The sequence below is a fragment of the Podarcis tiliguerta genome, assembly GCF_965153285.1.
Source record: "Podarcis tiliguerta genome assembly, chromosome: 14".
NCBI lineage: Eukaryota > Metazoa > Chordata > Lepidosauria > Squamata > Lacertidae > Podarcis > Podarcis tiliguerta.
In genome coordinates this window covers 34,385,937-34,412,531 of record NC_139547.1, presented here as the reverse complement: position 1 = coordinate 34,412,531, position 26,595 = coordinate 34,385,937, and the positions used below count along the sequence as shown (strand labels likewise).

Below are 26,595 nucleotides of genomic sequence, written 5' to 3'. Positions count from 1 at the left end.
TCTGAAACCTTATGCTTTGCATTCCAGTGCTGGTTCTTTGCCCCCTTTACAGCACTCTCTGAAATATGCTTACTCAGAAATGGGCTTCCTCCCAAGGAAGTGTGTCTTTCTGTAGGAGGCTCCAAGCAGGCAGGCAGTGTGAGAAGATTCAAAGGGGGTTTTCACTCTGCCTGGCCATCTCCTCATAGCGAGACTTCTCACTTCTCTCTGGCTTCAAATATATCACCTTGGAAACATTCCTTATTACTGCAGATCAGAAGCCAAACATCACATAATAGACATGATTTCAGTAAGTGTAAATGCACTATGGTCTAGGGTTCATTTCTTTGCACCTCTGGCCAAGTTGTGTATTGGGTTTCTGGCTCGCTTGCTGCACCCATCACTGTGCTAGTGAAGTTTCTAGATCTGTGTGCAAATGGGCCCCACCCTATTTGCAGGCACAGAAATTTGGTGGACTGTGTTTGCGTGTGTTCTGCCAAATTTATCCAGTGGGAGGAGAAATTCACCCATAGTTCCTTATGGTGGAACTTGCAGGAACAGGAACACAGTTTGTACTTTACCTAAGAGAAGTTCTTTGCTGCTGCCGTCTCCAATAAGAGCAATATCAGTCACTGTGTGACCGTCTGGCCAGCATTCTGCACTTTCAACAGTGCCCTGGCCCTAGCACCATTGCATATATCCCCCCTCCAAAACACACACACACACACACACACCAACTGAGAAATTTCAGCTTAACTCTAGAAATTTCAGTTAAATTCCCTGTTAATTGGCACACATTCATTCTACTAATTATATCAGAGTCCAAGCTCAAAACCCTCTAGAATCCCTCCTTTTCCTCCCCCTAGATGTTTTCATCATCCATAGATTTATGGAATGCTGCATTGTTCCCCATAGGCATCCATCAGGCACATTATTACTGTTGCTCTGTCCTTTTAATTGCTTTTTTCAGAGAACTCCCTTCAGCCCAATTATACTCGGGGTGTTTTTGTTTATTAACCAAAACGCATCTGCAAATTGATGCCGTTACCACTAGTTAAACAGGCTGTAAATCAACTGACTATCTTTACTGAGGGGGTGCCAAAAGATCATTGTTGCTTAGCTTCACTGCTCAGCCTATGGGCTGTGTATTCAGAGTTCAGGGTTTGTCATGATAGGCCAATCATATGGATATTTGATAGGTCTAGCAGCCAATAACCACTCTGGGCTTAATGAAGTTACTTGGGGGTGGGGCTTCTTTAGAAAGGAATTTGTCTGACTTCTCAGAGTTCCCTGGGAAAGAGGGATTGATTGTTAAAGCGCTCTGGGAACTGTAGCTCAGTGAGAGGAGTGGGGATCTCCTGACAATTCTCAGCACCCTTAAACTATAGTTCCCAGGATTCTTTGGAGAAAGCCACAACTGTTTTAAAGTGGTATGATACTGCTTTAAATTTATAGTGCAGATAGGGCTATGCTCACCTTCAGCAAGATGGTGGTCTCATGTGCCTTATGACCAAACCCTGGGAACCCTCTATTACAATAATTTTTGTACCATTGCATAAAATAGTTTCTTTTATACGAAACCACCCATCTTGCCTAAACATGTAATATAAATACCAAGTAAGAAGGATTTTTAAATATATATATGATAAATGTTTCTATATTAAAAAGAGATCACCAAGAATAATGACCCTAAATACCAGCTCCACATTATCAAAGTCAACTTAAGCAAATGTTCCTGGCTCCCATTTCAGAGAATAAATCTCTTCACCATTTCATATGACTCACATGGTTATAACAGCCAAGGGAGCTACAATCAAAAGATTGGCATTAACTCTGATGAACATCCACTTTTCATCTCCAGAGTAGAAAGGAAATTAAAGACAAAAAGAATTCTTTACAACTGAGTATTGGAAAAGTGGGTTTATCACAAGAAGGAAGCCAAGAAGTTTCCTTCAATCTTGGCAATGGGGAAGACTTGCTTCCATCATGGGCTGGGCCAACTCTCAAACCCCAGAGGGCTTCCGTGGAAGCTGTTGCCTGGCAACTGGCCACTTCTAGAAAGGGAAAGTGTGCCTCCATTATGGTCTCAGCAATGGTTAGTTGCTCTGCCCCTCAGTGGTTAAGAGCAGTGGACTTGTAATCTGGTGAACCGGGTTCGCTTTCCCGCTCCTCCACATGCAGCTGCTGGGTGACCTTGGGCTAGTCACACTTCTCTGAAGTCTCTCAGCCTCACTCACCTCACAGAGTGTTTGTTGTGGGGGAACAAGGGAAAGGCGATTGTTAGCCACTTTGGGACTCCTTAGGGTAGTGATAAAGCGGGATATCAAATCCAAACCCTTCTCTTCTTTGTGCTTGGAAGAGGTACCATCTCATTCACAGAACACTTTACAATTTCCACTGGGGTATGGCGTTGAACTTAACCTCATAATTGCAAGGCCATAGCTGTCAACTTTTCCCTTTTCTTGTGAGGAATCCTATTCGGAATAAGGGAATGTCCCTTAAAAAAAGGGAAAAGTTGACAGCTATGTGCAAGGGTGACATGTGATTTTATTTTGTATCAAACGTTTTCCCATCACTTGACGGTCTCCTGACTGCCCAAGTTTACTGGTCTAACTAATAAACTTTTGGCAAGTTGCAATGGCAACTTCTTCAGTTCAAGCCCCAGATCCCCTTAATAAGGCTTCTTGATTTACCTCACTTCCTGATCTAAGCAAGACACTTGTGGCACAGCATCACATTGGGACTGAACCTTAACCCCCCAGTTTCTTAAAGAAGCTGGCATTTGGCCCCCTGCTCCTTGTTGGTAATCCACATGGAAAATCTCAGCCTGATATCTGCTGCACACATACTGAGAATATAGGAGCAGCTGAACCAGGGCTCCTGATTCGGTTCCTTCACACATTTCTCAGATGCTGCAGTTTGTAGCACACTGTCAACTTTTCCAAGGGGGATGGGGAGGGGAAAGTCAGCTCCTAGAGAAGAAACTTTCCTCCTGCAGTCTCCGAATCAGCAAGTCACACAGAACCAGAAAATGGAAACAAAGAGGCTTTCCTTGAAATAAGAAAGTAAGCACTTTGGAAAGAGCTGGGGCAGCAGAACGCTGCGGAGCCGAAGTATCGCTTCACTGAAGCCATTTTTTTTTGCCAGGCTTTCTTGTGGTTCTGTTTGCTTACTGCTTATGAAAAGCAATTTATAATTGTCATGGACTCATTGATTTAGGAACACCTGTGGTTTGAGGGCACATCACGGCTGCGGAACTCAACGGAACTAATTTAACATAAAACACACACCATCTTGTAGCTGCTGGGCTGGGAGCCTCCAGCACAGCAACCAACACAGACTCTGATTCTTCACTTGAGCTGGGCACATCTTGACATGTAGATTCTATGAAGCCAAGTGCTAACTGTGCTCTGCCTGCTCCCATGCAGAGAGGAAGTGCAGATGAATCAGTCAATTTCTGGCCTGTGTCCCTTTCACACATATTTAGGAAAGGGGGAGGAATTTGGCCTGGTAACCTGCAGTCCCTGAAACGACGACGTGTGAACCAAAACACAGCTATCCTTCAAAATGTGAAGGTCACCAAATTTTGTGATGCAGTTCTCCAGCTAAAAAATGTGCATGGTAGGTGAAAGAGTGTATATAAAGGCAAATATTAATGAAAATGGTGCATAACAATGCATGATATTCTTTGCTATATATATATATTAGACATGCACACAAATGCTGGTGATTTTTATGTGGGCTTTCAAAATTTAAAAATCTCAAAGCTGATGACTGGAAGTGCAGTAAGCTCATGATTAGGAGAATGAGAAACTGAAATGTCTATCCTGAAATCATCTGCAGTTTATTACAAAGATGGCTGTACGGAAATATGAATTTTAAAACTTATTTATCTCTTCCATTCCTAAATGCGTATTTTCTAATAAAAAATGTTTCTAAGTATGCATTTTAAAAGCACAACTAGGTAACTATTTTGAGCCAAGCACCGTGCTGGGACATGCAGGAAGCACGCACACTGGTAGCTACCTAAATCCCAATTCATTTACTAGTCTTGGGAGTCATGGATTATATTCGAATTGCATGCAAATTTTGTAGAGATTGTTTATCTCAAGCATTTTTGCCTCCAGGATTGGTGTAGGACTTGCAAGTCCTGGAACCAATTTCTAATTCTTTTCCCTCCAGGATTGAGGAAACTTTGAAATGAGTCTTTTTCACAGCAGGCTTGAGTTTTAAACAGGAACACTGCAAGACTGCTGATCAAACACTTCAACAGTCAGAATCTACTAGGGACAGTTCTAATTCTCTGATATTTGTCCCTGATAAATAAACATGCAGTTAGGAGGGAAACGAAGATGCATGTGCCTCCCCCTCTTCTTATCAAACCACCCCCTACCCTGACAGCCCCAGATCACTCAGGGTAATCTGAAACTGCTGCAACCTGCTCTGGTCAAATCCTGTGCCAACCCCAATGGGCTCAGTTCAGGATCCAGCCAGAACTGGTGCATAATCCTTTGCTTGTGTGTGTGTGTTCATGGGCTGAAGAACCTCTGGTGACCCCCAGCCTAATTTTATGCAGATAAGTGGAAGGCTTAAAGAAAAGAAAGGGCTTTTCTGGGAGGTGGGAAGCTGAAATGGATACTACAATGGAAGGAGGGTGGAACTTCTTTGTAAGCAGAGAGACTAAGCAGTGTCAAAAATAGAAATCGAAAGCGGGATGGAGGAGTGTCAAAGTGTAAGTGTGTGCGTGTGAGAGAGAGAGAGAGACAGACAGACAGACAGACAGAGACACAGACAAATGGTGGCAGGCTGTCCACATTTTGGCTTTAGCTCTGCTCACTGTCAGCATGCAGCCCTGACAGATCACAGCGGAGGGAATGAAACCTTCAGGGGACAAAATTTTCCCCAACCTTGGCACAATTTCACCCATTGAGTTTTATGTCCCAGTTCTAAGGCCAACACACTAGCCACTGCCCCACATTGGTACCCCCTCCTTCTGCTCTGGGTGCAGTGCCATGGGCAAGTCAGCAGATACAGGCTCACTCTGCCTTGCCCCTGCTAGAGAGTTTTAAAATAGGGATGCAAACACCCACATGGGAAGGAGCCATCTGTCAGCGGTCCCAATGGTAGAGAGCAGGAATGTGACAAACCACACCATCAAGAAGTGGGAAGTTGTCGGTATTTTGGGTAGATGCGGGATGATCATGTGCATCATGGGGATGGAGCAATTGGACCACTCAAGCATTCAAGTTCACACTTCAGCAGGCCAAGGGGATTTCAAGCTAAGCGAGGGAGTGCTTATTTTTATGGAGCAAAACACTGCCAAGGAGGGCGGTGAGTCAGAGGATGAGTTCAGAAGGCAGCTGATAGTAAATAGATGTTTTAATACAGGGCTGGCGAGCCTCAGTCCCAGGGTCAACTGTGGCCCTCCAGGCCTCCCTGTTTGGCTCTCAAGACTTTGCCCAGGCCACACCCCTTACTAGAGCTGCTTTTCACTCTCCCTAAGTGCTTTCTGTACTACCAAGACACTCATGCCCAGAGGTGGGCACCTGAGGTGGGACCTCAGGCAGAAGATATAGAAGCATGATTAGTCGCACCAACAGGGTAAAGAGCAGCTTCTATCTGTGGGCTGTTAGGCTGCTGAATGCAAAGATAACAGCAGGGCAACTGACTTTCGGGTTTGTGGTGTGTGTGTGTGTGTGTGTGTGTGAGTAAACGAGGGGAATTAAGGCTAAGAGAGCTGAGTTGGGGGTGCTCATGTAATCTCACTATATACAAGTTGTACAAGTGACAATAAAGTATTTCAGTTTTCCCATGCTGAACCTTGTATTTCCTCCCTCTCTCCATCCTCCTCCTCCTCTTCATTCAGGAGGCTGGCAGGGGAAGGATAGTTCTCTTTCCCCAGCAGTTTGGATGGTCCACTTGCAGAAGGTTTTGGCCGCTGTGCCACAGGGCTGCAGGCTGACCACCTTTTTCATATGTGGTTCTCTCCCCCTCCTCTCCTCTCCTTGTATCCTCACAACAACCCTGTGAAGTAGGCAGTGCACAGGCCGGCTCCCTGCCTGACATCATTGATCCTCCCTGCTGCCTCGAGGATGCTGTGTTTATGGGTACAGCTGGCTCCTTCTGTTAGACGATGAGAAAGTGTGACATTTTGGGAGCACTTCCAGAGAACAGCTTTCTCAAAATAGCAATCCAAAAGGCCCCCATTTCCACTTGAAAGCCATATGCTTTTTTTTCCGAAGGAGCTTTGCTTCAATTCCCCTCATCCTTAACCCTGCATGGCGCTTTGGGAAATCAGATGGATGCAAATTCCCCATCCGGCAAGTCCCATTCAGATCTGGCTCTATTAGCTCATATTCCATCCTGCAGACTTGTCAGGTCTGTCTGAGGGAACATGACAACCCTCTGGAGTTCACATCCTTTGGGTGGAAGGGGATAAACTGCAGTTAAAACCCTGCCAGACATTTTTCATTCACAAACTGATGGTGCAAATTCGTTTCTCTTAAGAAGTAACTCTGATTCAACCTATGCAGCAATGAATTGCAGATATAGCAAAATCTTTCAGCATAGGTGGGCAACTGACACCCACCACCCAGGCCCTCATCCCAATTTCAGGTGAATGGTAAGGAGAAGTTAAATGGGAAAAGGAGGAGAGAAAAGGGGTGTAAGAAAAAAAGGTTTGTGTGAGTATGGAGGTACTACTCACCTTTGGTTCTGGCACATCACTGGCTTGAACTATTACTTTTTTTCTCCCAGCATGCCTTGGGACAACTTGCCAGCATCTAATCTAATTAGGCAGCAGTCCTACACTGCATATCTGGAAGAAAGCCTAGTTGAACTCAATAGGACTGACTTTTGAGTGGACAAAGTTAAGATTGCTTTGCTTGTTTTGCAGAGCTTCCTGGATTATTATCTGAAGACTGTAACAGACTACAGATTGAGCAAGTTCTTCCCTCTCATCCTTGTGCTTGTTTTCTGACATCAAAGCCCAAGGAAAAGTTCTGTGAAATGCTAAAGCTTGCTCAGTGTTCTTGATTATTCATTGTCTTGAACAAATGTGCTGAATATTCAGTTTGCTGCCTTGAATGCGTGCATACATAGCTTCACTTTGCCTGTTTAGCTTTTTTAAAAATCCTGTTTTTATTTAATAGGATTCATATGCCACAAAATCTTCAAAATCTCTAAGGGGTTTACATAACATAAAATACACATTAAAATTACCAATATAATCAGATTTTAAAAAACAAGTTAGCCCTTTTTGGAATGAAAGCAGCAGTTTTATTTAAAATGCATTATAATGCACATACTAAAATACACATCAAATGTACATGTGTGGGCAGGCCTGCTGAAACATAGTTTTTCAGCAGGCACTGAGAAGTTTGGTGAAGGCACCTGCCTAGTATCAAGAGGTAGAAAGTTCCAAAATGTAGGTGCTAGCTATACTCTTTCTGGTGTAAACTGTCATTGGTAACCTAAATCCACTCCTCCCAATCTAAATTGAAATGTTAGTCCTGCAGAAGATGCAGTTTCTCCTGGGGGTGGGGTGGGAGGTGTCTTTGTAGTCAAAGTACTTTCCAAAGTATATCTGTGCAAACTGCCCGCCCCCCCCCCCCGGTCCAATCCCTAAGTGACTTTTGTTGCTTGTTTAGTCGTTTAGTCGTGTCCGACTCTTCATGACCCCATGGACCAGAGCATGCCAGGCACTCCTGTCTTCCACTGCCTCCCGCAGTTCGGTCAGACTCATGTTTGTAGCTTCAAGAACACTATCCAACCATCTCGTCCTCTGTTGTCCCCTTCTCCTTGTGCCCTCCATTTCCCCCAACATCAGGGTCTTTTCCAGGGAGTCTTCTCTTCTCATGAGGTGGCCAAAGTATTGGAGCCTCAGCTTCACGATCTGTCCTTCCAGTGAGCACTCAGGGCTAATTTCCTTAAGAATGGATAGGTTTGATCTTCTTGCAGTCCATGGGACCCTCAAGAGTCTCCTCCAGCACCATAATTCAAAAGCATCAATTCTTCGGTGATCAGCCTTCTGAAACTAGAGCTGATGAATAAATTGGGCACAAGCACCTGCTTCTTCCTAAAACCTGACCCCTGTTGATTTGAAATTCCTTCCCCATCCCTTTCATCCCTCCATCCTGAAATTCCATGTGGTTGCTCTACCTACTGCCCAAAATAAGCAGACATGCTTTCAGTTGTGTTCCATTTAATAGAGACCATTAGGCTGTTCTGTTCAAATCACGGCATGTTAGCAACCCTAGAAAGTGTTGCAGTTAAGGACTTATAACTCTGCTTCCTGGCAAAAGCAGACTGACCAGTGCGGACATTAACTGATAAATGCTTACCCATTACACAACCAAAAGCAGGAAATGGAGAAGAAAGAGCAGGGCGTTTAAATGAGCCTTTTACCTTTGCCTTGTTTGTAAAGCAGGCATGGGGAACCTTTTGTAGCTCCAAGACCATATTCTCTTGGGAGCAACTTTCTGCAGGATGCATACCAGTGGTGGGTGTGGTCAAAGTGGCTGTGGCCACACCTCCCACTCTCCATCCTCTGTCTGGGCAAGCAGGAGGAAGCACCCTAGTTTAAGGACACATTCCAGCCATGTAAAATCACTAGAGGAAGGTGCACTGTAAAGACTCCTCAAAGGATTCCCAAACTGGAAACTGGTCCTGTTTGGTCTGGCTTTTGTCCCCCCTTGCTGCAGAAACTGTGGCAGGTGGACCAAGAAAGAGCTCGGCAAGGATTTCCTTCAGACAAGTTCCTTAGCAATACAGATAAGTTGATTTCAATGCACAGCAGCTGTTGCTGACACAAGCTTTGAAGTTTGTTCCTAGCATGAAATCTAATGATGAATGAAACTGGAGATCTGGAACAGCCAGTACATTATTTGGAGGTGGTAGACGCAGATGGCAAGATAGAGGAATGCGGCAGGCATATGGTTAGGAGAACAGACCAAGAAAGTGAAACCGAAGGGAAGGAAATAAACAGGCAACCACTGACTGGTTTGGGCTGGATTTGTAGGGTTCTGGCTGCAGAGAAATTGTTTGCGAGCCAGAAGAGGGACTTAGCAGATCATGGTGGGTGGTGGATTGGGGGGAGAAAATTGTTCCGTTTGCCTTTTAGTGGACACTTCCCAAATTTGCACTCCCCAAACCAATGTGAACTGATATGTAACTGTACTTCAAAATTCTCACTTCTCTGAATTTTGCAATGCAGTTCTAAAAAAACCCATACAAAACTGCATGCCTTAGGGAAAGTATACTAAAAAATGTGTATGGTAGTGAACGCAACATACAAAATAGACATCATATTAGTGAAATTACTTGCCAAAGTTTCTTCATTTAGAGAAATGTATGCAAAAATGAGTACACATGTCTGTGTTTATACATACATGCATACATGAAAACTGATGCAGAAATGGGATGAATTGAATGTAATATTTGCTATTTGAAAAACTGAGATAAACCAAAACTCAGATTTGTCAATCTCTAGTGGTAGATTTCAGTCCTAATGTCAAGTCCTGTAGCCTAAGGCAGGATTTCAGCTCAGTCCTACTTGGAGGTGCTGGGGGATTGAAGCTGGTACCTTTTGCATGCAAAGCTGATGCTTTGCAACTGAGCAGGGCTCTCCTTGTATTCTTGTGTTCCATTTCTGGTGTGATGTCATTCTGAGTTTCTCCATTTCCATCAAACTTCATTGGCCACTGTTCACAACTGAAGCACTGTGTGGTGCAGCGATGCCTTATAACACTTTTCATTCTACAACACATAACTGTGGGAAAGAGGAAGAGATGCCCAGTTGCTTTGCGCTCGTTTCACTGTGGGTGTCAGGAGCAGGTCAGCAATAACTCACACGGTGCCAGTGAAGTTTAACTCCTTTTATTCAAAGAAACAAAACAGCTCAGGAGGGCAGGCCTAGTGAGCACAGCAATTCTTCCTGGTATATCTTGTTCCTGTGAGGCAGTTGCCAGGACCAAAGATCCCTGCCTTCCCACAGCTCCCTAGGTTGTCTCCTCACCTGGTTCCTTCCCAAGTAATTTGAGTCTCCATCATCTTGCCTGTTTTTGGTCTGCCCTCTGCATACCTCTTTGAGTTCTGGGAGGCCAAGAGGGAGGGGAGCTGCCAGTCACAGCCTGCCTCATCTCTGCCTTTCCTCTCCTTCCTCCGCCTCCACCTCTGATTCTGAACTGCTCTCTGCCACAGCCTTTTCCTGCTCACTAAACCCTGTTCCCTCTTCAGTAATAATAAAAAGACACAGGAAAAAGTAAAATATACAGAAAGGTACAAAATCCATAAAACAGGGCCAGTAAATAATGAACCACCCAACAGATCCATCACAAAGCAAACAAAGCTAAGCTGCAAGGAGGAAAACAATTAGAATTTTCAATATTAGCAAGAACATGGATAAAGAAAACAACTGACTGAACAACAAAATTGTCTTGGCAACATTTCCCAACTTATCTTTTTCCTGGGGCAGTCCATTTATTCCTCCCCTCGGTCTTCCACACTAGGGAGGCTCCACTGTCTGTCCAGGGACTCTCACAAGGTGGCTTTTGCACCCTTCGCTGCTCCTCTTCAACTCACCCAGGCTCTCACCCTGCATGGTATGATGAATTGTTGGTCATCCACAGCAAGAACTGCTCATTTCTTTTCCCTGCTAGTAACAGACCAAAAATCAAACACAGAGGAGAAAGAAGGTGCCAGTGGGCCTTGCTTCTTACCATGTTTTGGCCTGATGGCAGAACTCACAGGGAAAGCAGCAAGGCTGAATGAAAATTACTGGACCACAGAAAGTGCTGAGTGATCAATTTGCTCCAACAATGGTTGGGAGGAGACTGAGATCTTTGATGCCTCTGTCTCCCCACAACCTCCTCCAGGCTCCACCCCTCTGAGAGAACTTTAGAGTTCTCTGAAGAGTCAACCCTCAGTCTTAAGACGGACCACACCTCCTTAATTCCAGAGCCCCCCTCTTGCTGCTCTCTTGGACTGGTGATGTGTAGTGGGAGGCATCTGGTTCCTCAGGCTCAGTGGAAGGTGTCTGTGAGGGTTCAGGCTTTGGTCCTATAGGCTTCGGTGGTCTGGGAGGCCCCTCCAGGAGTCCTTGTCCAACCGCCTCAGGCAGAGTGGTCTCCTTATCTTCTGCAGTCAGCTCTGAGCCATGACCCAGATCCAGCTCCTCATTCGGTGCCCCAGCAGCCTCCAACTCTGTCCAGATCCCTGCTGGATACAGGGTTCATGATACTTCTTCACAATTCTAACAAGACTCAGTAAACATTCACACTATACATTTAAATCACTATACTACTTTAAACTACCACTGTAGTTTTTTTAAGCTTAGGAGACACCCCCCTTTTCCTCACAGAGCTACAATTCTGTGTTGAACGTCCTTAGATCCCTCCAGAGAAGAGATGCATTTCCGAGGGCTCCCAAGGGGAGAAGGAATGACCATTGAACCATTTTGAAGTCTGTAATATAGGCAGACCTTAATAAGTGCAGTACAAATGAGTATTAATATAGAGGGGTTTCCTACACATATTTGCCTGGGTTTCCATTCCCTATGGCTGGCATCTCTCCCCTTGTAGACCATGGAACATAAAGTAATCCAATAAGAGCTAATGAAATATTTACTGGCTTTTAAGAAGTAATTAGGACCATGCATTGTAGAGCTTAAGTGCGGGAGGTAATGTAAGTAAAATGAAAACCTGGAAATGAATTTTTCATTTCTGTGAACTCATCTGGATAATCGATTCCCCCTTTGGACAATCAGGTGTAAAAGCAGCAGATTAGATTAATCAGCAGAACTCATCTCTTGTGACTTCGTTGGTTCTTTGGGGTTTAGGGTTGCCAACTTTCCAATTGGCCCTGGTGGTTGCGCCTTTCTAAGCTGCTGAATGTGCTTCTGTGCTTTAGGACAAGGGTCATCATTCAGCCACACACACAAAAATAATCTCCATCTGATTTACCTGCAGAAAGCTGCCATGAAAGGTGCAACAGCAGGGCAGGTTAGTCAGTTGGCACCTTAGCTTGGGATGGATGTCCAAGGATGCAAAGGCTGACTGTTTTTAAAGCCGTATTTTAGAACCAGTAACATTATACCTTTGCTGCGGACATCTCAGCACCCCAGACAGCGCATTGCTGCTGTATATATAACATTGGCACTGACTTGAGTAAAGTCCACCCATAGCTCAGTGGTGGAGCATCTGCTTTGCAGGCAGAAGGTCCCAAGTTCAACCCCCAACATCTCCAAGCATGGCTGGGAGAGACCTCTGCTTCGAAACACTGGAGAGTTGTTGCCAGTCAATGAAGACAATACTGAGCTGGATGGACCAATGGTCTGACTCGGGAAAAGCATGTCTTTTGCAGGCTATATCTACAGTGAAGATGTCCTGGTTTTCCAGTGCAATCTTACTCATGCCCATTGAAAACAAAGTGCCATTGAGTTCAATAGATCTTACTCCCAGGTATCAACGTAGGTTGAAAGTCATCCTTTCACCACGGGCAACGCTGGGAATCACAGTTATTTCTCTGTATTGGTGTGTCAAATAATTCTTACTACAAAAGCAGTACATTTTTTGTAGGAGGTGGGGTACTGTAGCACTTGCAGTGGTGTAGTTAGGCAATTGCTGACTTTGGCTTAAAGATCTTATAGTCTCTCCCCTATATCTTTAGATGCTGGGGTCTCATGCTTATTCTTCTAAGGGGGGGGGGGGTCCGTGGACATTTGCCCTGAAGTTCTGCCAAGACAGGACCAGTGAAATTCCAGCTTACAAAGGGCCAATGTAAGCCTGTAACAACAGAACAAGCTCTCTCTCTCTCTCTCTCTCTCTCTCTCTCTCTCTCTCTCTGCAAATGCCATCATAGTGTGTACCACTGCTATGCTATGTCCTATTCTCATCACTGGTGAAAGACCAATGTGCTACTCAAAGTACTAGATATTATGATCTACCAAGAGACAGTGCAGGACAGTGGTTCGTTAGACTGGGGAGGTCTCCTTGTTCAGATGCTGAAGTTTTCCGAGGCCACATTCACACCAGACAATTAAAGCACTATGATGCCACTTGGCTTCCCCAAAAGAATTAAGGGAGCTGCAGTTTGTAGAGCCTCAGGTACAACTCCCATCAACACAGTTGTGTTGGGTGTCAGGGTGTGATGGGGTGTAATACAAGACAACTGCTAGCCACCAGGTTGGGAGAGGCTGGCTTCTTTCCTCATTGCCATTATCACCAACTGCTACTACTACCCATCTAGCTGTAGATGCTGGCAAGCCGTTTCCCAGAGAAAGATCGCATGAATGGGCTTTCCAAAGGAGAATAATAGACAAGGTATCTCATAAGACAGGGACTCATGGACAACCCAATAAAGCTGAATTTTGGAAGATTCAGGATCTTCAGGGGGAGACTTCAGAAACCTCTCTCATTCAGTCATGAATTAGTTCCTTTAAAAAAGAGAGCAGTGCAGTCTTGGGCTTTTCAAATGAACCAAGGATGCCTGACTCACCTTGAGAAACCTCCTCCCCAATGAGCCTTTCTGCCTCTGGTGGGTAATGGGGAAGGAAACAGTTGCCTCACAATAAGGACTAGAAATATGCACTTTCTTAAAGTGAACATTTCCCTAGCTCCACAGGCAGCCAGACAATTCACTAAATCCCACAGTACTTGGGTGTACAAAAAATTCCAATGCTTGAGTTCTGGCATAGTTAGGTGATCAAGCGCTGTGGGTTAAACCACAGAGCCTAGGACTTGCTGATCAGAAGGTGGGCGGTTTGAATCCCCACAATGGGGTGAGCTCCTGTTGTTCGGTTCCTGCTCCTGCCAACCTAGCAGTTTGAAAGCATGTCAAAGTGCAAGTAGATAAATAGGTACCGCTCCAGCGGGAAGGTAAACGGCGTTTCTGAGCACTGCTCTGGTTCGCCAGAAGCGGCTTAGTCATGCTGGCCACATGACCCGGAAGCTGTACGCCGGCTTCCTCGGCCAATAAAGTGAGATGAGTGCCGCAGCCCCAGAGTTGGCCATGACTGGACCTAATGCTCAGGGGTCTCTTTACCTTTAATGGGATCTAAACTGCCCGATTTGATAAGGATTTTTTTTTCCATTATAAAAACAAACAGAACCCTATTTTGATAGAACCAGAAATGTATAAACACTGAAACTGAGGATTTAGTCAAGGTAATCATTGTTGGGGGAAATGATCAATATCTGAAAGGTTATTGCATGTGTGTTTGGGAGAGAGATATTAAAGTTTGTGCCCTGCCTTGTGCAGACACCGCTGCCGAAGGAATCACTCTAGCCAGCAGCAGAGGGAGCTAAAGAAATGGAAGTGACAAGCTTTGCAAAGGCACTGAAACACCAGCTAAATTTTTAAAAGAAGCCTGTGCATATCGGAGAGAGCAAGGCTGGCAGCTCTCAGAAGCCCCAAATCTTCCCCCAAAGAGGCAGCTTCGCTAGGCCAAAATAATACTGAAAAAAATAGAGTAAAGTGCACAACCTTCCTTGTTCTTTTTCTAAAATGTCCAATCCTGCTAGCAGCTTGGAGGAGGCAGTGAAACAGAGAGTCAGAGATGGCAAGATGAGGCGAGAGGAAGTGGAGGATCCACAACCCGAGGGGAAGAGATTGAAGCTGGGGAACGATGGAGGAAGCACTGGAATGAAAGGAAGAGAAGGTGGAGAAGAAGAGGAGGAGGAGGAGGAGGCAAGGAATGGAATGGCTTCCTTGGGCAGAGAAGAGTCTGGGACCCAGACAGAGGGAGAAGGCCAAACTGTGAGTAAAGACATCTTAACTGGTGGTGTATGTTTGGGGGTGAGGCTTAAAGGATGACTTTTGGGAGACACACAGATGACTTGCTTTTGTGAAGTTGATCAGGTTTTGCACTAATGATGCTGTCCCGCCTCGTCAAGAACAGCCAAATGTATCTGTTGAACCATTGCTGTTTCCTTGCTCTTTCACTCTGAGTTTGCAAGGTGTGACACTGACCTCCTGGTGAGTGTTTTGCGAGAGACACTCGCTTCCAAGAGACGAGTTTCCCAGTCTGCTTCCTTTCACTCTCGGTGGGACAAGGGAGGAAAGTCCTGAGTGGGCAGGGGGCTGCTGTAATAGTCCATCAGTCTAGGCCCTTCGCTTCTTCCTAGACTTCGAAAGAGCAGTCAGAGCACCTCGAATCTGGCAGAAGAGTTTGGTGGGTAGTGGGGCATGTTTTTAAGGGACGGGGGTTGTGACTTTTCCAAAAGAAAAATCACATTTGGTAGGAGAATCAGTCTTTCTATTTATTTGTTTTTAAGTCTCACCATCATCTGAGTTTCTCAACATAAACTGTGTTGGTATGTGTTCAGCGTCTGTGCTTGATGGCAGGTGCTGGGAATGTAGCTCAAAAGCCTGTTTTGTTTTGTTAAATAAAGAAAATGAAAACAGATGGGTAGCACTTGACTATTTCTTTGAAACACAGACAGGTGAGATGCTTGCTCCTGCCTGTTACTTTCTGCACCTGTGTAGGTCTTAGCTCAGCTATTCCCCCAAATGGGGAAAGCAGAGTTTCCTAAGTGAGCTCATTGGCAGGATGGGAAGTTTGTGGTGGTGTCTCATTTTGAAAAGCATGGTTTATCTCCCCAATCTCTCTCCTGCCCACCCGCCCCCAATCCTGGGTGCCTTTCTTGAATTGAGATCTGCTTCCTTGCCAGATAAGAAATCAATGACTGATACATGCTTTTGGAAGGATTTACAGACCTTGCTAATTTGAAAGGCAGAGAGTGTTTTTTTTGCTTGATTCATCCCGCTGGCAGGATTATTTCTCTGAATGCAGCTGTTTTTTGCCTGCCTGACAGCACACAATTAGTATTTAACACATCATCGTTGGTGTACAACAGCAAGGAGCAGGCATGACATTTCTCTTCTTATCCCTCTATGCTGCCTTGCATTTGGTGTTTGTGTACTGTTCAAATTCATGGGAGAACTCTGTCTGTATTGGATGCTGTGCTGTCAAACTGTAATTGAACAGATCTTGTTAGTAGCTGCTGGAGAATGAAAGTCAAGTTGACTGAACCTCTTAAATGAAGGTGTAATTGAGTGGGATTGGGAAGTTACTAAACCAGGCAAAACATTGAACAGATCTGAGGCAATGGCTAAAGAATATTTCTTGCTCCAGTCTGTAAACTGCATGTTTTTCCACACCCTTCCATTTTCCTGAGCTGTCACTTCAGGGGTAACTTTTGACAGGGTCATGCTTCTGTTTAAGGAGGAGGTACCAGGAAATTGTGGTGGTTTTCTAAGATATGTTTATATCAAAGTTGAGCAGACAGGCAAGGCATCTTTAAATCTGTCCTGTGGGGAAGATTCAGGGCAGACCAAAGGAAAGTACATAGTTAAACTTGGGAATTTCCTCCCAGAAGACGTTATTATGACCACTGACTTGGATGCCTTTAAAAGAGGAGTTAGACAAATTGATGGAGGATAAGACTATCAGTCTTTGCTAGCCAGGATGGCTAAATGTTCTACCTCCATTGTTGGAGGCAGTGTACTTCTGAATATTAGTTGCTGGTGAGTGGAAGAATGCTACTGGGCATGATGGCTGTGTTCTGTCTCTGCTGCTGGAGGTAGCATGCCTCTGCATATCAGTTTCTGGGAATGACAGGTGGGGAGAGAATGCTTCCCACCTGAGCATCTGGTTGGGTCACTGTAAGAACAGAATGGTGGACTACAGATGGGCCTTTGGTCTGATCCAGCAGGGCTTTTATGTTATTGAAGTAGCATCAGTTCCCATCAAAGCAACAACATGTATTTGGTTTTTTTCATAAAGTGCAGATCTGTTAATATCGGCTCCAAATTGCAGGTGGGGAAGAAAGAGGTGAGACTGAGGGACTTGGCTTGCCCAAGACAGTTGACTGACTCTCTGGCATAGGTGAAATTCGAATTGGTGCCTTTCTGATCCATTGTCTAAGCTTCCAGCTTTTAGGTTATAGCAGCATTCCAGATCCTCCTTATAGACCAGGGCTATCGGACTGGTGTTTCTCCAGATGTTGTTGGACTACAACTCCCAACATCCCTTGACATTGGCCATGGTGGCTGTAGTTGATGGGAGCTGGAATCCAACAACATCTGGCAGGTTGCTGGCTCCTTCTGATCTGATGTGGAGATGTATAAACGATAGTGTTCCACAAATGGACAGGTGAGTTTCCCTCTTTGTTCATTTTTTATTGCTTAAAAAGAGAGGTTTTGAAGTGAAGCTGCACTTAAATAGTAAGGGAATTCCAGTCAATCTCCCACAATGCTTCACAAGAAGAAATCTATTCTCAGTCTTGCGACTGGAACATTATCTATCTAATATTCCCAAAGGCTTGAGGCAGAGCAACAATTAGAAGAATAATTAAATTAAATGATCCCCTCATTTCCTGACTAAAGCTCAAACTTCTAAAGGGTGCTTAGTCTTGGACTACTGTGGGAAGGTACATTTGTTATTAAGAGTTGGGGAAAGTAAGCCACCAAGAACCCCTCTGTGTGTGCGTAAGTGGCTCCCTACTTATGTGGAGGTTACATTCCCGGGTACCGCGTGAAATCATGTATAGTGGAGAACATAATATAAAAAGCCTGTAAACACCCTCTAAACCTCTGGAAACCCTTGAAAAAAACAGCAGCACTTACTAGATTTGCACGAATGGTGGCAATGGTAGCTCTCAGTCTTCCTCATCACTGAAGTACAATGTGGGAACAACAACAAGCAAGGTAGACCGGTACTCCGAAGTGCCTGGCTAGGATTCAGAGGTAGACAGATACCCCAAAGTGCTGGGATTGTTAGCCATTTTGCTGTTCTTTTTGCTCCGTTTTTGCAGTTTCCCCCTGCTCTTTTTTGGGCCGCTTTTGTACCTTTTTGCAGTTTAAATAGATTTATTTAATTATTTTTCTGCTGCATACTTGAGTCGAACCCATGTAAGTGGGGGAAACACCTGTATTGTTAAAAGCAGCCTTCCCAGACATCGATTCCTCCAGGTGTTTCGGACTATAACTCCCATCAGGCTCCTGGTCTAGGATGCTGGGAGTTGTAGTCCAAAACCACATAGAAGCCACCAGATATCTTAGGCTACAACTCCCATCACCGTCAGGGTCTAGGATGGTAGGAGCTGTACCCCAAAACATCTGGAGGGCATCAGGTTTGAGGATATCTGAGTGTCTGTGGTGTGAACTTAGAATCATAGAGCTGGAGGGGTCCCCAGGGCTCATCTAGTCCAACCCCCTGCAATGCAGGAATCTCAGCTAAAGCATCCATGACAGATGGCCATCCAACCTCTGCTTAGAAACCTCCAACAAAGGAGAGTAATAATGGGGGTGAGGTAGTCAACAAGGAATGTTTGGAGAGACAGTGGTACCTCTGGTTTTGAACGGGATCTGTTCCGGAGGCCTGTTCGCAACATGAAAAGCCCGCAACCTGAAGCGCTGTATCTGTGCAGGTGAGCTGTGTGATTTGGCACTTCTCCGCATGCGCGAGCAGTGAAACCCAGAAGTAACCCTTTCCGGTACTTCCGGGTTGCCGCGGGACGCAACCTGAAAAAACGTAGCATGAAGTAAATGTAACATGAGGTATGACTGTACAGACAGACAATGGCATAAGTCTGCCTCTCATTACCTAATCCTTGCAATGCCAGTTCCAGGTTTTGGAGGGCATTTGGGCAAGGCACCATCCCTGTACACAGTGTGTCTACATTTTCACTAGCATTCTTGCCAGCTACTCCTTACCACTGTCTGGGCCAGAGTGAGAGACTGTGCAGAGAAGGAGCAGGTCCAGGGGGTTCTTGTTGTTTGGCAACACTGCTGGGGCACTGGCAGATTCCCAATGATGCAGGCTGTTGGCACTGTTGCTGCTTTTTACTGAAGGCAGAACCACAGGAAGTTGCTTTATACTACATCAGAGCAATGATCCATCTAGCTCAGTATAGTCTACACTGACTGGCAGTTTCTCTCCAGGGTTTTAGATCAGGAGTCTTTCCCAGCCCTACATGGAGATGCTGGGAAGTAAACATGGGGCCTTCTGCATGCAAATCACATGCTGCCCCACTGAGTTGTGGCCATCCTTCCATCTCATCCAAATTCAGCTTCAGTCACTGCCCCTGAATCTAGTCCTCGATGTCCAGAAAATTCAGGTGACTGTGATTTCTCTCTGCATTTGTTTGTCAGGCGGCAGGAAGGGGGAATATGCCATGTCCCCTGAGAAATTTTGAATGAGCATCAGTTCAATGGCTTTGCTCTCTCTGTTTCTCTCTTTTTAAAAAGGAGAATCTTTTGAACAAACCTAATAGCATTAGAAGTCCAGGAAATCAATGGGTGCACTGTAGAAAGATTTCCTAATAGTCCGTAATGATTTCTATTAAAGAAGTGCATTTTTTTTTTAAAAAAAGCCTTTATTGGGCTGTTGTACAAGAAATCCCACATTTTATAACTGTTCTTTTTACAAATGTTTGCTTGTTTGTGGATTCTGCAGCAGCAGCTCTTCTTGGGGGGTAGAAGCAAAGGAGCACCCCATGCTCTTACGACTTTGCAAACCAGAGTGCAAAACTTCCCATTGATTGTACTTGAAAAAGGGCGCATGAGGTGCAATCCCCATGGGGCATAACAGAGCCATAGCATGAATCCTGTTCTCCTTCCATGCAACTCCATCAACCTTGGTCTGCCCTCAGATAAGCCACACTTGCCTGAATTCTTCCAATCAGTCCATGGGGTGGCCTTGGCTGTCAGCTTCCTCCTCCTCCTCCTTAGTTTCAGTTTTGCCCTTGTAGAACTCAACAGAGGAGGAGAAGGATTGGGGACAAAGCTAGAGTGACCTGGGTTTTTCTTTCATTGACTCTTCTGCCACCTACTGTTAGCCTCCCTACCTTGCGCCCCACCAGTCCCAATGTGCACCAGCCACCAGTGCAGCAATTCCTCCTCCGCTCATTCATTGGCTGTTGCTTTGCCTACCACTGGCTATGGCTCCACCCCCTATTGGCCTTCCACCCCATCAGTCCCAGGGTGCACCAGCCACTGCCGCAATTCTTCCAGTCTTTCCGTACCCACGGAACATGAACTCAGGGTGGGGGAGATTGGATCAGGATGTGAGAGATGATTTCAGGCCTCCTGACCTCAGTAATATACTGAATTCACAGGAGTGAAACCTGAGAGGGATAGAACAGGATTCTTGTGGATTTCTACTAGAGAGCCACCCGTTCATGGCTGCTGCAAGAGTGGCAGAGCTGGGTCCAGCCAAATATTTGGGTGTTTTGCTTGGCAGGTTCTTAATCACTTGATCCCTTTGATCTGCAGAACTGGCACTGCTATAGGTGCCATATAATACTAGTAAGAAATCAATATCTTAGTGTGGTAGCACTCACACTTTGCAACGCTCTGCCTATTGGCACCAGGCAAGTTCCATCACTGTATTATTTTTAAAGGTAAAGGGACCCCTGACCATTAGGTCCAGTCGTGACCGACTCTGGGGTTGTGGCGCTCATCTCACTTTATTGGCTGAGGGAGCCGGCATACAGCTTCCGGGTCATGTGGCCAGCATGACTAAGCCGCTTCTGGAGAACCAGAGCAGTGCACAGAAACGCCGTTTACCTTCCTGCTGGAGCAGGGAGTTGGCAGGAGCAGGGACCGAGCAACGGGAGCTCACCCCGTTGTGGGGATTCGAACTGCCAACCTTCTGATCGGCAAGTCCTAGGCTCTGTGGTTTAACCCACAGCGCCACCCGCGTCCCTTGTATTATTTTTGGCACCTGCTAAAAACCATTTTTTTAAGTCAGCCTATCCAGACATGTCATGTGTTTTATTCCAGTTTTTAGGTTATTGTTGATGTTAATTATTTCTGAATATTTTAGACAGTTGTTTTTAACAATTTTATTGTTTGGTTCTTTTTGTAAACTGCTTTGAGGTAGTCTCTCTCTCTCTCTCTCTCTCTCTCTCTCTCTCTTTCTCTCTCTCTCTCTCTCTCTCTCTCTCACACACACACACACACACTCAAGTCATTTATAAGTTTTATGAAATAAAATAACAACAAGGCTTAAACTGTAGCCAGGTTTCTCCTGTTCCACTAACAGGGATGTATGTCCTGTTGGAACACCCCCTGCCCTAAGCTCAGAGAACAACCCAGACTAGGAGTGTCTACCTCCTTTACTAGGTCTTTCTGGATTAAATGACATGGCTTTGCCAGGCTCTTCAGCTTCAAAAGACTTACTCCTTGGACAGCCCCCATTGCCAATGGCTCATCCAGTCCAACAGCCTGTTCTCAAAGTGGCAGATCAGATGCCCCAATGGCAAACCCACAAAGAGGCATGAGCGCATCAGCTTCACATTCAGCTAGGGGTGGAGTTCAGTATAAGCTTGGCAAAAGCTTGAGTAGTGTCTCATTTCTGCAATCTCTGATATGCATGGCAGGAGAGGATAGATCTTTGGAGGCCCATGAATTCTAAGTGTATGTCTTTTGCATTGCACCAGCTCTGTCTGGTGGATCTAGCAATTCTAGGCTGGATCTAGACATATCAAAGTAGCGTTTCTTTTTAAAGCATTGTAAATTTGAACAGAGAAAACAGGTAGAGAAAAACGGGACTCCACATCGCCCTCTGGTGGCACAATGTTATATCGCATATACAACACATATAAATCACTTTTTCTTTGCCAGTCTAGCTGGTACAGGGCAGATTCTCCAGCCTTTCCCTGCGTTAGGGAACTCTGCTTCTGCTGCTGATGGCAAGACGCTTTCATCTTTTGCATCTTTGCTCTCCCTTACGCAACTTGACAGGAGCCAAGGCTGATGTTTAACTGGAAAATAAATGAATATATACAGTATCAAGGGTTGGGGTTTTTGTGTGTGTTTCTTTTGGACAAGAAATTCATTTCAGGTTTAGGAAGCTGAGCAACACTTGGCTACTTTCTGGGTTGTGTTTTTAAGAAAGTTGTGATGAGAAGGACCCGGCAAGTGGGGCCAATTGATTTCCTGCCAATTCTGGCTTGTTTGTAGCTAGTACATTTTCTCCTCTTTGGGAGCTAAGTGTTAAAAATATCAAGGAATGGGGCTTTCTCCACTTCCCCAGGGACGCTGCTCCACAGCTTCATCATTCTTGCTGTTTTATTTTACATTTCTTGCAGTGTCACTTCTTTTAAAGATGCAGTGCAGTTGCAAAGCAGGCACCATGTCTATTTTACTTCCTTCCTTCTTTATTTAAGTAATTTCAAAAGAGTTTACTCCAGCCTCCCTGCCCCCTTGAAAGGGGAGGGTGCTGTGCTCCAGATGGTGCTGAGCTAATGCAAAGCAGGGCTGGGACAGATCTCACCACCAGTGCGGGTCAACTTTGCAGGTGGGCAGGAACACCCTCCCTCCTCATTTCTCTCTGTCATTGCCCAGCATGGAAATGCAGCAGGCTGCCATGGGAGGATAGTAAAGTAAAGGGACCCCTGACTATTAGGTCCAGTCGTGACTCTGGGGTTGCGGCGCTCATCTTGCTTTATTGGCCGAGGGAGCCGGCGTACAGCTTCCAGGTCATGTGGCCAGCATGACTAAGCTGCTTTGGGTGAACCAGAGTAGCACACGGAAATGCCATTTACCTTCCCGCCAGAGCAGTACCTATTTATCTACTTGCACTTTGCCGTGCTTTCAAACTGCTAGGTTGGCAGGAGCAGGGACCGAGCAATGGGAGCTCACCCCGTCGTGGGGATTCAAACCACTGACCTTCTGATCAGCAAGTCCTAGGCTCTGTGGTTTAACCCACAGCACCACCCGTGTCCCTGCCATGGGAGGATACAAGTGATCTATTTCTTCTCCAAGGTTCTTACCCTGGCTGAAATGAAGTGGCCAGCCTAGGGGCTCAAAGTGAGAAAGAGCTAGGCGAGTGGTGAGACATATCTCACTGCCCCGGTGGGTGTAGAGGTCCTGTCCCAAATATGGACTTTTATCAAGTCTCTTCCCCCTCCATCCCTAGTAACCAGTGGCTTAGTTACTCTACTCCACCTCCTTCCACAGCCCTTGGTTATCTTGACTGCAGGCTGTCAGCCCATGGTCAGAAAGACACCAGCTTTCCCTAGGGAAGGGTTGTAGATCAATCGCAGAACATCTGCTTTTGTGCACAGAAAGCCCAGGTTCAGTCCCCAGCATCTCCAGGCAGGGCTGAGAGCTTGCTGCTAGTTAAGTAGACAATATTAAGCTTGATGGACCAATGGCCTGAGTTGGTATGGCAGTTTCCTACGTTCGTCAGGAGCATCCATAGAGCAGTGAACAAACACCAGCTTTGCATGCAGAACTCCCAGTTTTAATCTGCAGCATGTTGAGATAGGTCTGAGAGAGACCCATGCCTGAAATGTTTAAATTGGCCCCAGTGCCTGTAGCTTTCCCAGAAACTGAATGTGCTTCTTTGCTTAAGGATTGTGGCCATAATTGCACTACAAACACTTACTCCTACTCATTTATCTGCATCAAGCTGCCATTTAAGGCACGACAGCAGGGTGGGTCAGTTGGAAGCCTTGGCCTGGGATGAATGTGGAAAGGCTGATTTTGTTTTGTTTTGTTTGCTACATTTTAGTGCCAGGAATATTACGCTTTTGCTGAGGACATTTCAGCACCTGGGATAGCAGCAAACCTTTTTTTAAATAAAATACAAACAAACCAGAAGCCATATTTGGTTTTTTTTACAATGGTTTGATGAAGGGCTAGAGTTCAGTGTCAGAACACATGCTTTGCATGCAGAAAACCCCAAGTGCAATTTCCAGCATCTCAGGGCAGGGCAAGACCCCTGTCCCAAATCCTGGAAAGCTGCTAGACAATACTGCACTAGATGGGCCAGATTCAGTTGCTGGAAACTGCAGGTGGCCAGAGTGCTGTTGCACTCAGGTGCTACTTGTGGGTTTCCAATTGGCAACTGCTTAGTTCCTGTGAGAACAGGATGCTGGGTTAATTGGGCTACTGGCTTGATTCAGCAGGCTTGTCTTCCATTCTTAGGGCAGCTTCCTATATTACTCTGCCTTGTGTGTGATGGGAAGGCCCAGCGGTTACATCCTGGGCTGTGCCCAAGTCCAAGTTCTGAGCCTGAATCCTCACATTAGATTTGTGCAGGTAGAAGAAGACTACCCTCTGCCAGCTGCAGACTGCTCAGCATGACATCTTATGTTCTTCTGTGCCATTTAGCAGCCAACGACTTAGAGACATCCCGCTCCCACCCCACTCACAAAGTTTTTATGGCCAGTTTCCTTTGTATCAATTTCCAAACGTTTATGAAAATTACAATCTTCAATAACCATTTTCCCAAAGATGAGCCGTTGAGCTAGACAAAAGCTGCAAACATTATGCAGATGGCTGCAAATGGGTTTCTGCCTCACTGCAGAGTCTTTCTTTTTGCAAATGGTTTGGAGGAAATGGAATGGAATTCTTGTGTGTGTGTGCAAGTTGTGAATGTATTCAGAGACAATTCCAGGGGTGTCCTTTTGCCTCCCCCTGCTGCTTCCTCTTCTGCTGGTGGGATGAATATGAAACTCTGGCTGAGAGGTTGCAATTATAGCATTGTTAGGAAGTGCTGAGCAAGACATTAGCTGGTCACTTGGATTGGGTTCCGTCATTTTTCACAGAAACACAAAGAAGTTCAAAATGATCAAAACTATTAGCATCTTCCTTGCACCAACTGAGTTCCATTCAGAGAAGGCTGCACATCAGATGTAAAACTTTGGACAATAGTCTACCTGAAATTGGTCCTTATGTGAGAGATGAGAGGAGCAAAAGTCTAGGCTCAAAGCCTCTTCAGCAACGAAGAGGCAAACTGAAATGCAGCAGTCTTATGCAAATTGCTCTTCTCTGAATTTTGTGATGCAGTTCTCCAGCCAGAAATGCATGTGTGCATTTATATTAGTGAAAAGAACATGCGATTTGAAAATTGCTTGGAAATTGTAGGCAAAATTGCATACAAACATGTCTATATAAGGAGAAATTTGCACTAAACTGCTGATGAATCTTCATGAGAGTTTTTAAAAATAAAAGTCACCAACAGATGTGGAAATGTATGGAAATGAATATAAGATTTGAAAAAATGAGAAACTTAGAAAACTGACATGGACAGATTTTTCTATCCCTAAGTGAGGAATCACCCAGATTGCATGAAGGAATCTTGCACCTGCAGAACTCTGCTCATGAAACTCCTACGCCCAAACTGGGGGATGCTCATTCTCACTGCAGCCCTGTACAGTGTTACCTTGGTTCTCAAACTTAATCTGTTCCGGAAGTTGGTTCCAAAACCAAAGCGTTCCTAAACCAAGGCACACTTTCCCATAGAAAGCAATGCAAAATGGATTAATCTGTTCCAGACTTTTAAAAACAACCCCTAAAACAGCAATTTAACATGAATTTTGCTACCTAATGAGACCATTGATTCATAAAATGAAAGCAATAATCAATGCACTGTACTGTAAAATAAATAAGCCAGTATTGTAGATGATAAAAATTAAAATTAATTTTTTTTCTTACCTGCACTGATGATAGTCGTTGTTTGGATGGGGGGCTTTTATCCATTTCCGCAGTCACACAATCAATCAGTAGCTGAACTGGGTTCCATACAGTCACAAAAACAAATTAACTGAAAAAGCCTCAAAAACAAAAACCCAAAATAAATAGCAAAAACAAAAGCGCCAAACCTAATCAGTTCCAGAAGTCCGTTTGACATCCGAAATGTTCAAAAACCAAGGCACAGCTTCTGATCAGTGCAGGTGCCCCGGAAACAATAGCTGACAGTTCGGCTTTTGAAAAAGGTTCAAAAACTGGAACACTTAGTTCCAGGTTTTTGGCGTTTGGGAACCAAGGTACCACAGTACAACAATCATGGTTAACTTGAAAGCGTGGAGCCCTGAGATTTAGCTGACACAGAGTTGGCAATCAGTAATTTGATTTTTAAATTTGAATTTTCTTTTTTAAAAAGGCCATTTTAAAAAATGAGTGTCTTAGATCTACTGTTATCTGCCCCAGGTATTTGGGGGTAGAGCAGGTTCTACACTTAAGTAAATAAAATAAGTTTTTTCTACAATTATGTAATGACTAGGAACATGTGATAAGGGGCAACTTGCCTCTCTGTCTCTAGTCTGGCTACTCCCCCCTCATTGCTCTTTCTGTCCTCAGCCTCCTTCACCTGCAGAGCTGTTGAATCGCAGTGGATCCAACTTAGTTCATTTTTGTCAAAGACAGGAATGGGGAGCTTAAGCAATTGATGTTTAATTGTTTTTAAATGATTGTTCCCCTTCCTGTGTTTTTAGCTGTTTAGTTATTTTATCTGCAAGCGGCCTTGTATTCCCTGCCAGGGGAAAAAAGATGGTGAATAAATATATAATATAATAATAATGATTAGTATCACTTGTTAGTTGCTTGTTACTCAAAGGTCTCCAAGTAACTTACAACACATTGAAAAACATTGATTTAAAGACAATATACCATCAAACCTGAACAACTCATAGGAACCTTGGGCAGCATACTAGTAACAAAAGCGTCATAATCTCAGGTCACACAACAAAAAACCACCCTGGATGTGCCTAATTCCCTCCCCCTGTATGTCCAGCAAGGATTATTCCGTTCATCTTCATGTTCATTGGTCACCCTTTCCTGCTCTTCCACAAAACCAGGAAGTCTATAGCGCAATGGCTGCCA

At 44.9% G+C, this 26,595-nt stretch overlaps 1 protein-coding gene across 17 annotated transcripts in view; it reads left to right on the top strand.

The window, feature by feature from the left end:
• Positions 1 to 14,325: 14,325 nt before the first annotated feature.
• Positions 14,326 to 26,595, top strand: part of RBFOX1 (RNA binding fox-1 homolog 1) — a 1,465,188-nt gene continuing 1,452,918 nt past the window's right edge. For 7 of the 17 annotated variants that reach the window (XM_083414137.1, XM_083414127.1, XM_083414134.1 and 4 more), the window contains exon 1: positions 14,328 to 14,733. In XM_083414137.1, the coding sequence (XP_083270263.1) occupies positions 14,482 to 14,733 (252 nt within the window). In that variant the 5' untranslated portion in view covers positions 14,328 to 14,481. Of the gene's footprint in view, positions 14,734 to 26,595 lie in introns of all 17 variants that reach the window. The other 10 variants (XM_083414163.1, XM_083414148.1, XM_083414160.1 and 7 more) reach the window with 3 other exon arrangements.